Below are 14,094 nucleotides of genomic sequence, written 5' to 3' on the forward strand. Positions count from 1 at the left end.
AAAATACTTAACTGTCACTAGTGTGTGTCAAAAAGTGCGCCGAAAAACATTAATTATCTTATTGTATTACGATTTATTACAAAATCAAGGGAAATCTTGCTGAAATGGACGAAAATATGATAGAAACAAATTTAAACATGATTAAGGAAATGATATTAGACGAGGAAAAGCTAGTCACGTACGTTTCTATTAGTAAAGATTTGTGTATTCACGTAAACGATAGCAAACAGTTGCTCACACAATTTGTTGAAGATATAAAGAAAAAGCAGCCTAAAATTGATCTAAATGTGAATTACATTCTGTCTGGAATAACTGGGGATAATAAAGCTCGAACAACCGTTGTAAGTGATAAAGAAGTAGAAGATATCAAGAAGTCTTTCAAGAATGTGTTCTATGTGCATATATACAGTGTAAACAGAGGGTTACCGTCTGTAGATAACGTAGCTTTCATGGCAGTAAATAAATTTGAAGATTACCCACTATACACAGGCTTAATAAAAAGCAGTACATGTATTAAAAGAACCTCTGATGAAATTGGAGGTTTGATATTAAACAACCAACAAAATATTGAAATTGAACAAAAACCGAACAGTATACCGCAGAAAAAAATTAATGTAGAGGCTCAGAAGAAATCAACAGACCTGAAAAATTTGGGTGCTCATGTATCAGAGGATAAAAGTGTTACCAAGGTGCATGAGTCTAAGTCTGAGCCAAGTATTAAAAAAGAAGTTGTATCTCCCAAAAAAGATTTATCGAATAACACCAAATCTAAGCCTGATAAGAAAAATGGTGCAAAATCACAAAAAGGGATTGCAGGATTTTTCAACAAATCAAATAGCATGCCTAATAAAGTTACACCAAAGGACAAATCTCCAGAGAAAAAAGAAGTTGTGGTTAAAAAAGAACCTTTTAATAAAAGTGATCATGAAGAAATGTCAGTTGAGGTTGAAAAAATGGATGTAGATGAGGAAGTTGAAAAGAAAGTAAAGCAACCTGTTATTAAAAAAGAACAAGTTAATGGAAAATCTAAAAATAAATCACTTACTGAAATTAAAAAAACTGCAAAAGTTGATAAGAAAAGGAAGAGAGTATTACATGTATCTGATAGTGAGAGTGATGAAGATAAAGACCCATTTGCTGATGAACCTGAAGGTCAGGAGTCAGAAGACGAAATCCCACCCACTCCTGCAATTAATACTGTCAAGATCACTTCAGGACTTGTTAACCCTAAGAAGAGGAGGAAAATTGTGGATAAAACATACACAGATGAAGATGGTTACATCTTAACCAAGAAAGAGGAAGTGTATGAAAGTTGTTCAGATAATGAAGAGGAAACTAGTACAAAAGAAAATATCCAGAATCCACCAGCGAATACAATAAAACAAGAAGTTACAATAAAAGAGAAGAAAAGTGCACCAAAAGCTAATAAAAAGGTATCTCCACCACAAAAAGGAAAGCAGGCCACACTTATGAACTTCTTTAAAAAAGTATAGTTAGGATTTTTGTAATTTTTTTACAATCATGAGATACATTTCTAACACTAAACTTGTCACGGAAATTGTGTTAAATTGTGATTGTTGGTTTATATTTGTAACTTAGTACTGTAACATTATATTCCTCCAAACTGGTTAATAAATTAAAAGTTCACAAGAACTAAATTATGATGTTATGATATTCCCTTCATGTTAACCTATATTTGCTTAGTCTATAAATGAAAAGCGTAACTTCAGTTATAATATAATTTATTTTATAGGATTACAGAAGGGTCTGCGTATTATATCAAGGGCTTCGACCAATAAACGCAGCAAATGCCATCTACGTAGATAGATGTCGAACGGCTATTGGTTGAAGCCCTCGATATAATTCGCGGGTGCCGTGCCGCGAGGGCTGTTTATCTTTTTGTTCCAATAGCAACAACCCAATCTGGATGTACTTGAACATCTACTAAGTATGAACACTTTGTGTTGTAAGTGGCTACTTGAACATCTTGGCTGGATACTTGTCTGTAACAAACAACAGTAATATATTGTTAAAAGTACCATCATCATCAGCCGTACGACGCCCACTGCTGGGCATAGGCCTCCCCCAAGGATCTCCTGTAGAGATTTAACACAAATCTCAAAAGAACCAGAAAGTTTCTTCAAGTTGAGGGAATGTTTTAAAAGCAACATTACAGAGGCTATTCTTTATCTGATATACTAAGGCCTTAGATCCTTAATTTTAGGCTCCTTTATTTTAAATCAAAGCACTCACTTATTCTTCGAATGTGTATCCCACACGATTTTGACTACACCGTCCATTCCTGTGGAGCACAGCAGCGAATTTTCCACCGACGTCATGTCACTAGTGTCGGAGACGACCCGGTTAGTGAGGCTGGGTTTCCCGATAGCCGACCAGTCCAGTGAAGTGACCTGTTATACATAACACAGTTTATAACATGAAATAAACGTCAACAATAATTAAATCCGCGGTTTTTTAAGGAGTTTGCGCATATTAACTAAGCTAAAACTAATTGTCTTTAATGGGAATTTTACTTAAAATTGCCTTTCTGTATAGGGATGGAATTTGATGGAGTTTGTTTGTTAACATTACTGTACTGAAAGATCAACAGTAACTTACATAATATTTGCATTGGTAGCATCCATACCCTTATGCAGAGTTAGAGAACAAACGAAACCAACAATATAGTTTTATTGTTGCTTAATTAATTACCTTTCCATGGTGGCCGCGGTACTCATGTATGCAAGTGCACGCAGCTAGATCCCATACTTTTATTTTCTTGTCATCACCTGAAAGAGAAAGAAAATAGTTTAAATGAAAGCTGATATTACAATCAAACAAATATAGACTATAGTTTCGCTGTTGTAAGGTCCGAGCGACCGTGCGCCTCGTGGTTAACAGCACACTGTACCGTAACGAATACTGAAGGGAATGTTTCAGCTCAATTAAGTTAGTATCGCAAAAGAATGAAATTGAAAATAAAAAAAACAAAGACATTAAATTTGCGATAGAAAATTTCACTTGAAATTAACTCAGAATCGTGAGCTCAGCCATCTCCCTCAGTATTCGTTACGGTGTCGTACACCGTGTATGAGTCGTGCGCACCGGCGCTGGCGAGGTACTGGCCGCAGGGCGCGAAGGCGAGCGCGCGCAGCACGGCGCGGTGTCCGCACAGCACGCGCACGAGACGCGCCTCCGACACCGTCCACAGCCGCACGCTGCGGTCTGCGCCGCCCGTCGCCAGGTACGCCTCGTTCGGGTGGAACTTCACACACTGTTAACACAGTATATTTATACAAATATCAATATAGATATGTGTATTATTTGTGCCCTTACTCAAAACAAGTGTTCTAATAAGGGGCCGTCCATTAATCCCCCCCTTTTTTTTTTGGCATTTTTAATCCCCCCCTCTCCCTTGGTGAGGTTTAAGACTACCCCCCCCCCCCCATCCTATATCACGTGTATTTTTTAGTACCTACCAAAATAATTGCACGAAACGCGGCTTTTCGCTTCAGTATCGCGCGTTTGCCGAAAAAATATATACTCGTGATATATTAATAATTATTAATACCTCCCTTATGATATTTCGTGACTTTTTTCATGGACCCCTCCCCCCCTCTTGAGCCTCGCATGATAAATGGACGGCCCCTAAGTCTGTACTATTAGGGCATTCGCGATATTCTGTCTTCAAACTTCATGAAAAAATTAAGATTTAATCTGTGGGAAAAGCCTTCAGTAATATTATTTACAATAATCTCAAATAAAAAATCTTTATTGAATTGGTACTTCTCTTAGAATCACAGTCAACCCATCATCAATAACCAAAGAAAGTGTCTGGCCGCTCAATGATAACTTATGATGAGGTTGATCATTGCTCTCCTAACCCTCACCCGAGAGAAGAATACTCGAGTCAAGTGAGTTAAAACGTTCTCTAGCAGTAAAAAAAAGAACATATATCATCAATATTTACCGTTACATCAGACATGTGTCCAACAAACACTCTGACGGGGAAGGTTCTATCCAAGGACCATAGCTTGGCTGTTCTGTCCTGAGACCCCGTCACTATGAAGAGACCACTCGCCGCTATATCCATGCACCAAATTGGGTAATTATGGCCCCTGAAAAGACAATTAAACTTCAGTTAAATGTCTTTAAAAATCATGTAGTTATAGGGGTTTTAACGCTGTAAAATAACAAGGCAGAAATACTATGGTGTATTGTAAATGTAAATGTCTGTTTAGCAGCTTAATACATAAAATGAACATCGCATTACGAAGCAAAAGTAGCACAACCCACCTCTTCCTTTCTTCCCCATATGTTTCTGCGATTTTCAGGCGCCCATTTGTGAGTTTAATTTTTAAATTTCACTACCAACTGTTTTATTCTTTCGGGGGGATTGGTCGGAGTTCGTACGTGACCGGCTAAAGTGGAAGGATCAAGGGGTCTTTGCCATGCAGTGGGATCAGTTAGGCTAAACAAAATATGAATAAAGTTCTTGTACCTGTATATAGAAGCACAAGAGTAGTCAGCAAGCCTCCAGGCCCGCATGGAGCTGTCGTGTGACGCTGACAGGACTATCTGTTCCTTGGACAGCACACTGACGGCTTGGACCGGCCCTGAGTGTCCGCGGAGAGGTATACCAGTGCCTATTTGTCTGTAAAAATAAACTAGTAAGTATTGCTGTGATTTTCCCACTTGTTTCTCAAACGTGGAGTGTCGATTATACCCTCGGTGTCGGAATTGCATCAATGACTTTATTCATTTATTTTAAGGCCGATTTTCACTAACACAGTTGGCTATCGACCATTTTCACTAACACAGTTGGCTATGGAGGGCGATACGGCACACCATCTATCACGTTGGTTTAAAAGCTCGGCGAAGCGTGAATACTTAATTCATCGTTGTAATTATAGTCCTAAGGTTATGTTGTGTTATAGCAATGATCAATAAGCAGTCCTTAAAATTAATTGAATGATTTCTACTAGGAGTACTAGAGCATTTAAGTACCAACCAAATTCAATTCTTGCTGAATTTTTTGTGTGATCACAAAAGCCAGTCTCACGTTTGAAGAAAATACAGAATAGGACAGGAATAAAATCTCGAAAATCGAAAAAAAAAAAACCATTAACCAACCAACCAACCATTTTTGGTCGAAAATTTTATAGTTATTTAGGTTTGTCCTCTTGCAAGATGTTGGAGCAAGAGCACAACAACCGGATAACACTTGAGTTGGTAACGGGTCTGATAGTGGCCTTAAAAGCAAAAAAGTAGGTAAAGTAAAATATCTTACAAAGTATTGTCCGCCGGTGTCTCTGGTTCAGGCGGCACATAGCACGCCAGCTCAATCTCGGAAATGTTCCTGTTTGCGCGTCGCTTCACGTTGTTCTGACCAAGGTCCCAGAGCCGAATCTCCGAGTTGCTGAACCCACCACAAAGAACATTGCAGTAAGGGTCTGTTTTTGCACACACCAGACTGGAAGAAAATAATAGAAAATCCTTTATATAGACTAACAAAATATGTTGAAAAAGATTGAAGTAAATTTTTTATATGTCCTTGAAAAAAAGTATAATACCTAGTCAACATTGCTAAATTACTTATGTTAGGTTATATTACCCATGCCATGGTGAGTGTGTAAATGAAGGTTTTAATTTATAGAACAACTGAAGAGTGACTTACTATGTGTCTGGTGCAGCTACTTTATATAACTTGAGGGGTGCCATGGAGTCCCTGACTCCTTTGATAGCATCCTGCAGGTCCTGGAGCTCCTTGTCCACACTTTGGTATTCAGCATGTCCGTTACATTTCGAGAAAATATCTAAAACCAATAGTACAACTGCAGCTTGTTATCTAGCCTACTTGATCCCACTGCTGGGCAAAGGCCTCTCTTCGTTCCTGCACTCTTTTGATACATATATACACCAGATCACGCCTAGTTCCCGTTGGGGTAGGCAGAGACTACAGCATTCCACTTACTGTGATCCTTGACACACCACTTTTCGCTTTGTCCACTCTCATCAAAGACTTCACTCTTTTGGACTCTGCAATATCCAGCCAATCCCTCAGATAAGCATTGAAGTCATCACAGGCTTTAGTAGTCTAAAGCTACATAATTCAATTATAGTATGACTTAATGAATCTGCATAATGGATATATGCACAAAATATATTTTTATTGTCGAAAATACCTCATCTTGTTTGTAAAATTACCAAACATATGTAAATATAAATAAAAGTACTATAAAGCTAACCATTTAACTCCAAATTTCGTTCTCTAGAATTCGTTCCTGTTACATTTATTTCTTCTTCCATATTAATATGATCTTCGTCATCTTCCTGAAAAAATAATATAAGCTAAGTTTTAAATAATGTTCAGACGTAAGTTTCAAGATGCAATCTTCTTCTACCATGTGGGTTGTGAGGTGAATTACCAACCTCATCAACTCTGGTGTCAGGGTTATTAGGTGTGTGGGTTATTATTGAGCCGCCAAAGGCCCCTGACATGGTGAAGATGCAATGAAAAATAAAATAATAATTTACTCTGCAAGGTCTCCTGGAAAACTACAGACATTTCCAGAATTTCCCTCTTTGTAAGCTGAACCTTTCAGTTATCCAGCTGCTTTAGCTTATGTCTAATCTAAAAATTAAAAAAGGGTATAAAATATTCACTTACCGAGTCCTTTTTATTAGTGTCATTGTTGATGTCTATATGAAACCAAGTCTGTAGTACTTGTATTAACAGCACATGTCCATGTTTGGCTAAATATGCCTTGAGCATGTTGAGGGCATCTTGTGATAAGTAAATATCAAATTTACAAGACCTGTAAGATAATATCATATTAAATTCAGGCTTTTTAATTGGTACATCAATTATAGTAATTTATTAAAACTCTTGTTACCCGACTGTTTTATAAAGAAGACAAATAATTGGCCTTTGATAGGCAAGAATGAAGAATGACATTCCAGCAAGATTGTGGCTCTTAAATTGATGATGACTTCTATAAGTCATGACCAATGTCCAAGGATTAAGAAAATTGAAATTCAAAACATACCTAAATGCAGCAATAGATGGCCGAGATTCAACATCTTGTAATGTGTAAATTGAACCAATATCATCCAATATTTGATTCATGTAATCTTTTTCAGGAGTTTCATTGTCTATTGTGCCATTTTGTAGAGAATTAAACAGTTGTTCTAGGCTGTTTGGCCTGTAGAGAGCGGAGGGTAAATTCCCATCAATAGGCTGGTGGTAAGACAGATCCTTTTGTGGCAGAGTCGCAGAGTGTCTCTTGAGGAACATTTGTGCCGGCCCCCCATGGCCACCTCGAAGCATCTCTAGATACAAATGACAGAGCAAAGGACTCAGAAGGCCAAGCAGTTCATTTTTTAACTTCTCAATTTTTATCTCTTTAATAAAGGTAACTAATCTGAAAAAAATCAAAAGTAAGTGTTAATACCTACTAATGCAGTCTATAAAATAATCGCTATAACCTAGGCCAGTAGGTTATTGGTTGAAAAAAATATTATTATGTAAATATTTTATGTCTGTTATATCTTATTTAGTTAGTTTATTAGGTGGATATTATAAAATACATAATATTGGCATACCTTGTGTATTGAACATCGTACTGGCTTGGATCATTGTTAATACAAGAGAATAGAATGGAATTCGCACGACTCGCCTCACACTGGACTATCGTAGCTACAGCCATCTGCTCGGCGCTTCGATTCAACGAGTTATTATTACTAAAAATCTCTACATCCTGAAATGTAAAGATTGTTCACTAGAAAGTCGTCAAAAATGCTAAAAAAATAAAGCACGAAAAAATCACTAGAACTTACAGGATAATTTCGCCGTTCCAAGTACGAAGCAACAGCAGCCTTAACAGCATCGTTTCTGGTCTTTTTCATTAAAGACATGGATAATTTCTTCTTATTACTTCCGTAAAATAAATAAACTCACATCACACAACAACACAACAAAAATCAAATCACAATCACACTCACACGCTGACTGTCACTTGACAAGATGACACTTGTCTGTCAAACGAAGTGTTAGATCTCGTTGATATCGAGTTAATTAGTCGAGTCAACTCGAGTAGATTTTAACAATAAAAATGAGAACGAGGTCATTGAATCATTTATTACCAAAAACAAAGATAAATAAAAGATACATAATAAAAAAAACACAAAAAAATATCCAAAAAATCAATCAATTCAATTTTTGTCCATGAAAAATCGATTATTTACCCCTTAATAATCTAAACGTCGTCGATGTGCCCATACATAGTATCTACTACTATAGAAATAATCGATTATTAATGGATATAGTCGATTATCGGGCATCACTAGTGTAGGTTCGACATACCTTCTACCTCTGCCCACCCTGATATTAATTTGGATCTATCTACATTACATATAGGTCGAATATTTCGTTGTTTCAAGCAGATTTCAATACCTATAGAGAATATAACGAAAGATTACGTGGAGATGGAGGTTAGGTACTTGGACTATGGATAAACAAAAGCTTGAAAAACATGAACTTTTATTTATTTGATTTTCTTTCCGGTATCCTAGAGTTGCCAGACGTTCAGATTAATACAGTAGAGTCACAGACCAAGTAGTAGAGTTCTCTTTGCAATAACTATCTACCTACCCACTTACCCGTTGAAAGTAGTTGTGTTCCTTATTCACTTTCGGTACCTAGTAGGTATTCCTTATTCTATGCTATCGGTCTAATTTTTATTTATTGAAAACGCTTAAATATTTTATTATATTATTTTTTTGGGGAACGCCGATTGGAAAGTCCCTCATTGTTAAGTGGTCAGGTCCTGAAGTGCGTCATCTCATATTAATAAGTATAACTTTTTTAGAGTACCTAGTAGTCTTAATAATGTTGTTGCAGAGAAATATGCATTGCCACTTAAGCATATGAGATGCTTAAGTGGCAATGCATTATGACTAAGTAGGTAGGTACAACAGTATGCTTACGAAAAATGAATTGCATAGGTACTGTACGCCCTGAAACGGATGTCTTCTTGATTCCTCAGATGTGCCTCTTGGTGTCACTATAACTTGGTTTCATGGCCAAGGTCTATTCTTAGACTTCTGTTTTGTCAGTTTATGAATCTAGACTTACTTAGGTAGATACTCACTTGTTTACCATGGCCTGGGTCGTATGTTATCATTATAAACATATAATACTAGCTATGTAACTGTAGGTATGGTATTTAGTGGGAAGTGCAAATATAAGACATTTTATTACCTAATCTTTCCCAATAATAATAGTCAACGTAAATGGCATAGTGAATAGGTATCAACTTTTTGTTACACATACATCATCTCGATTTTATGTTGAATAACTACTTCGGTCACCTTTATCAGCTGTGTCTTATCGTGTTTAAAAACTGGGCGATATATTATGACGAATATAAGAGATTGGATCGGTGCGCGCCGTATCGTCTGAGGGCTATCTGTCCCGTATCGAAGATGGAGCAACCTGATCTTCGTATAAGATTAAATGAGCTGGTATTAAGAATGAATGCTCGTCATATTCTACTAAACTGAATACCTACCTGTAATACAGAGTCGAAAGATAAATCAATAAATAAGTAGATAAATATTTTGTCTATTCTTGAATTTACATTGTTAGTAACGTCCACATATACTTAGCTGCAATTAGTTATTCAGTATAAATATAAGTAGCTATGTCGCAATATTTAATTCGTACATTTATGTTCAACAAATATTTATGAACACTGTTGGGTAGGTAGTTATGCAAATTGCGGTTTCAAGGCATCGTAGGTATGTGGATGTTGTTATTTTCCGAATAAGAAGACGCTTTTTGACATATCAGTTACTGATCTAGTGATATCATATCAGTAGGTACCCACCTAGTGTTCCATACAACGTGCTTTGTGTTCATATTACAGCGTACTCCATAGTGTAGCACCTATATGTAATTAAATAACTCACTTCTAATTCTAATATAATAGTTGGGAACAAGATGTCTTTTCTCTCGGTCGTGTTTGCTTGTCTGGCCGGTTTCATATTAATATCTGCTGATAATTTGAATAATGTTCTGTTTAATGGCGACTATGAGTTCATAGATCTGACCCACCCGTTTGATAACAACACGGTTTACTGGCTCAACACACAAAGCTTCGTGTTTACTAAGAAAACTGAAGGCAACATAATAAATGGAAACTGGTAAGTTGCGTTTATGCATGTCACTATTATCCTATAGTAATAATGCTGTAGGTATGATCGAAAGCTAAGGCACAGATAGAGGTATTTACGATTAATATATTGTACAAAATCAAAAAGAAATGTTTCTTACATGATCGGACCCTAAAAGGATCTTCTATGCTGCTTACAACTCTAATGATTAGAAATCTACCATATTATTTCTACTTATTTATATAAAGCGATGTAGTACAATGTATATTGGTTGGTAACATATAGAGGGTGTTGGTAACATCGTAACGAAAATTTTGAGGGATGATTCAGACCATGCTTCTTGAGTTGAAATCAAGTGGAATTTTCCGTCTCAACTGAAAATCACATTAAGAAAAACGTTAAAAATGTCATGAACTTTCCGACAGGAAATTCCACTTTGATATCAACTCAAAATCATGGTCTGAATCATCCCCATCAGAATTCGTTACGGCGTTACTAACACCCTGTACAATACAGTTCATCATTATTATCCATCTTCCTCTTTTTATTGACGATGTGTCGGATTTGGATAAGAAGGAACCTAAAGAGGCCTATGCTGCTCAATGACCTACGACTAATGGAGTTGAGAGGACGATTGCATCTTTCAGGTCTACCCTCAATTACCTATAGGTAAAATGCATCCTTCATATCTATAGGTACGCATCAAATGAGTTTGCCGCTGGGGAGCATGGCGGCACGCACCTCGACGCACCCTATCACTTCTTTGAGTCTGGAGCACATGTCGGAGAATTGCCTCTGGAAAAACTGATCGTACCTCGTAAGTATACAACTACCTATCTGCTTCTATGAAAATGTCGATTACACGAACTACTTAAGTATATTATAATGGACTTAATAAAGACTATAGAGTACCGGAGAGGAAAATGATTGGCCGCCTGGTACGACACGATTCGTTTATAATAAAAAAATATCATAGAAGGTAAAATTGAAGGAAAGCGAGGAAGGGGTACACCTAGGAGATCACTTATGAAACAAATAAAAGAGAAGGTGCAGGTTGTATCGTATCAGGAGGTGAAGGATTTAGCGGAAAAAAGAGAGGAATGGCGATTAGTCCACCGATAAGGACGCAGCTCTTAAATAAAGAAAGAGAAGAACTTAAGGACGTGTTTTATAAAAGATATCTAGACTTGGTAGACTTAGTAACGAAACAACTTTGTTAATGAAATGAGGCGGAGTCATCGTTCGGCTATCTGTTTTTATGACTAGTTAGATAGGTACGTATTTCGTTTCGTGTAGGAAGGGTAACGTAGGTATGCAGTAGGTATGTGTAATAAATACTTGTAAATATTTTTGGAGCAACGTGGTGGAGTATGCTCCATACCCCCTCCGGTTGATTGAGGGGAGGCCTGTGCCCAGCAGTGGGACATATATAGGCTGTTTATGTTATGTTATGTAAATATTTTTACCTTTTTCAGTAATAATCGTTGACATCAGTGGCAAAGTGAATGGCGATCCTAATTTCGTTCTATACAAGCATCACTTGGACTATATCTTGAATGACAATTTGGGCAAACCTTGCGTGCTCATATTTAAATTTGGATGGAGTCAGTATTTCGGTGATCGGAAGAAGTATTTGGGTTTGGATGAACAAAAGCAAACATTGAATTTCCCGGGTACGTAGTTGGACTTATATACCTAATAGTAAATTATCTTATCACAGGAAAACGAAACTTAGTATGATCGGCTATTTATAAAAATTAAAATGCTTTTCTATGAAGAAAGAAGAAGCATGTAGTATCTTACGAAAAGTAACTGTAGGTTCTGTAAATATATCTACAAGCTAAAGCTTGTACATATAAAAGATAAAGCTAATACATCTAAAGCTTTTGTTTTTACAGGTCTTAGCGGAGAAATGGCAGAATGGATTACGTCATCCCACAAGAACGTTGTTGGGATCGGCGTGGATACCGCATCCGTGGACTCTGGCTCCAGCCAAGACTACCCCGTACACCAGATCAACGCTAAACATGGCCTATATCACATGGAGAATGTTAATCTGTCTAAACCCGTACCAGGTTAGAAATAATAATAAATAGAAAATATATACACAGAAATTGGAATATACATATACGCACCTGCTGTCCAAAGGGATACATTAGATGACATTAATAAAAACAAATTCAAAAGAATTTTCAAGGCTGAATAAAAGTGAATACGTATTTGCTAAGCAAGCGTGTCGTGTCTGTTCAGTAAACAGCAGTAAAAATGCGCAAATGTTACGTAAAAAGAGCTTTATTACCTGGCCTTTAGGCAGATGGAGAACAAGAAAGAACAATTTGAAATGAAAAAAAGCAGTTGGTTTTCATACTATTAGAATTTTTACAACAGGAACATTCCCATTTCGGATACATTCCCGAGAACGGCACATAACTGAGCGTTTTGTTGAGCGCTGAAGGCTCTCACTCGGTACAACATTTAAGACAAGAGGCCTGAGGGTGCCCAGTTGGGCGCGAACCTCGGCTCGTCTGAGGAAAAATATTTGAAAGAATTAATCGACCCTAGTGGGTCACATCACTGCCCAGCTCAGAAAAGTCCACCGCTACCGTCGGCGGAAAACAGGATTCGAATGCCGCTACCTTAGAATTTGCAATTAATAGATACCAATAGAACTACAATAAAGCCACACAGCCAGAGCAAGAACATTGGACTTTTTTGTATTAAATGAAATTTATTGTTTCAGAGTATGGTTGTACAGCCTTGGTGATGCCTATGAAGATCGCCGAGGGAACTGGCGCACCTCTACGTTTGGTGGCGATATGCCCCAAGAAGCAGCCAGATAAATTCTGATTTGTGTGCATCTACTTTCAGTTATTATCGTTCTGTTTGAAATATACTTACTCATACTTTATTGCTTTATTGATAGAAGTCAAAATTTACAATATAATTTTATTATTTTTATTCTTATTTTTTTATAAATAACGTGTAATAGGGGAGATATAGGTATTTTTAGATTTTCGTTGCATGGAAGCGAATTTTTAAAAAGATTGTAGTATGACTAAGGTAAAACTTGTACTATTAAAAAGTTCCAACACTGGTACACAGTTCACATGTTATTACACAGTGTATGAACAACGCGATCGCGATCGTAAGCATGCTATAGCGTGCTGCCAGGTGTGGTTCAACCTGTATGCTTTATCAGTTGATTCTTAGGACAAAACAAGTTTTTAAAAGTAGGTATGTTCAAGGAGTAAGAATACCATTAAACACCAATATATCAATTAGATAAGAATTTGTATAAAACACTTGTCTACTTGTTTGTAACAAAATGTATCTGTTGTGTTTGGTATTTTTCACGAACTATTTTAATCTGGCAAAACTATGTCATACTGCGTGTTGTTTGAATAACGTTTTGTTTGGAAATTATAACGAATTTATAAATTTAACTTTCCCATTTGATAGTAGAATAAATTATGCGAAAAATGACGATGTGTTGACTGATAAGAAATCAAGTGGCGACCGGTAAGTAACAGATACACAAGCTCACGACTATATCCTAGCAGTCAAGAGGTAGTATTATTCCTTATTCTATGGTCATCCATCGCAGGATGAACTAAATACAAGCACCACACCGAGCTTTCTGTCGGTAACGGTAAGTATAATAATAGAATTTACGATTAAATCATATTTAAAAGAATTTTACTCAGGGGAATCTGACGGCATAAAGTGACTAAGTAGGTATTTTAGGTCTCAGGATGATATCGTTGTGTCGGACGATGGGCGCACATATTTCAACCCACCTTCCTAACCAAAGATGAGCTCGGACACAAAGAGGGGCACGGGACAAGGACGGGCACGGCGACAAGGACGGGCACGGCGACAAGGACGGGCACGGCGACAAGGACGGGCACGGCGACAAGG

The 14,094-nt window shown here is 37.1% G+C and overlaps 3 protein-coding genes across 3 annotated transcripts; 2 read left to right on the plus strand and 1 right to left on the minus strand.

Moving 5' to 3' along the window:
• On the plus strand, nucleotides 1-1,658 carry LOC126370075 (DNA polymerase delta subunit 3-like). The gene has a single exon (XM_050014780.1). It carries the CDS (start codon nucleotides 105-107, stop codon nucleotides 1,491-1,493), a length of 1,389 nt encoding a protein of 462 aa, XP_049870737.1. The 5' UTR covers nucleotides 1-104; the 3' UTR covers nucleotides 1,494-1,658.
• A 111-nt stretch (nucleotides 1,659-1,769) lies between these two features.
• On the minus strand, nucleotides 1,770-8,006 carry LOC126370053 (TAF5-like RNA polymerase II p300/CBP-associated factor-associated factor 65 kDa subunit 5L). Its single transcript, XM_050014698.1, has 13 exons — nucleotides 7,840-8,006; nucleotides 7,606-7,760; nucleotides 7,050-7,424; nucleotides 6,671-6,818; nucleotides 6,249-6,333; nucleotides 5,678-5,816; nucleotides 5,291-5,473; nucleotides 4,502-4,654; nucleotides 3,971-4,118; nucleotides 3,106-3,274; nucleotides 2,713-2,789; nucleotides 2,254-2,411; nucleotides 1,770-2,003 (listed from the first exon to the last, which is right to left on the minus strand). Exons 1-13 carry the CDS (start codon nucleotides 7,915-7,917, stop codon nucleotides 1,892-1,894), a joined length of 1,980 nt encoding a protein of 659 aa, XP_049870655.1. The 5' UTR covers nucleotides 7,918-8,006; the 3' UTR covers nucleotides 1,770-1,891.
• Nucleotides 8,007-9,672: 1,666 nt separating this feature from the next.
• On the plus strand, nucleotides 9,673-13,134 carry LOC126370117 (isatin hydrolase-like). Its single transcript, XM_050014858.1, has 5 exons — nucleotides 9,673-10,206; nucleotides 10,872-10,993; nucleotides 11,652-11,849; nucleotides 12,075-12,251; nucleotides 12,917-13,134. Exons 1-5 carry the CDS (start codon nucleotides 10,004-10,006, stop codon nucleotides 13,021-13,023), a joined length of 807 nt encoding a protein of 268 aa, XP_049870815.1. The 5' UTR covers nucleotides 9,673-10,003; the 3' UTR covers nucleotides 13,024-13,134.
• Nucleotides 13,135-14,094: the final 960 nt, after the last annotated feature.

This window comes from Pectinophora gossypiella, chromosome 10 (assembly GCF_024362695.1).
Source record: "Pectinophora gossypiella chromosome 10, ilPecGoss1.1, whole genome shotgun sequence".
Taxonomy (NCBI): domain Eukaryota; kingdom Metazoa; phylum Arthropoda; class Insecta; order Lepidoptera; family Gelechiidae; genus Pectinophora; species Pectinophora gossypiella.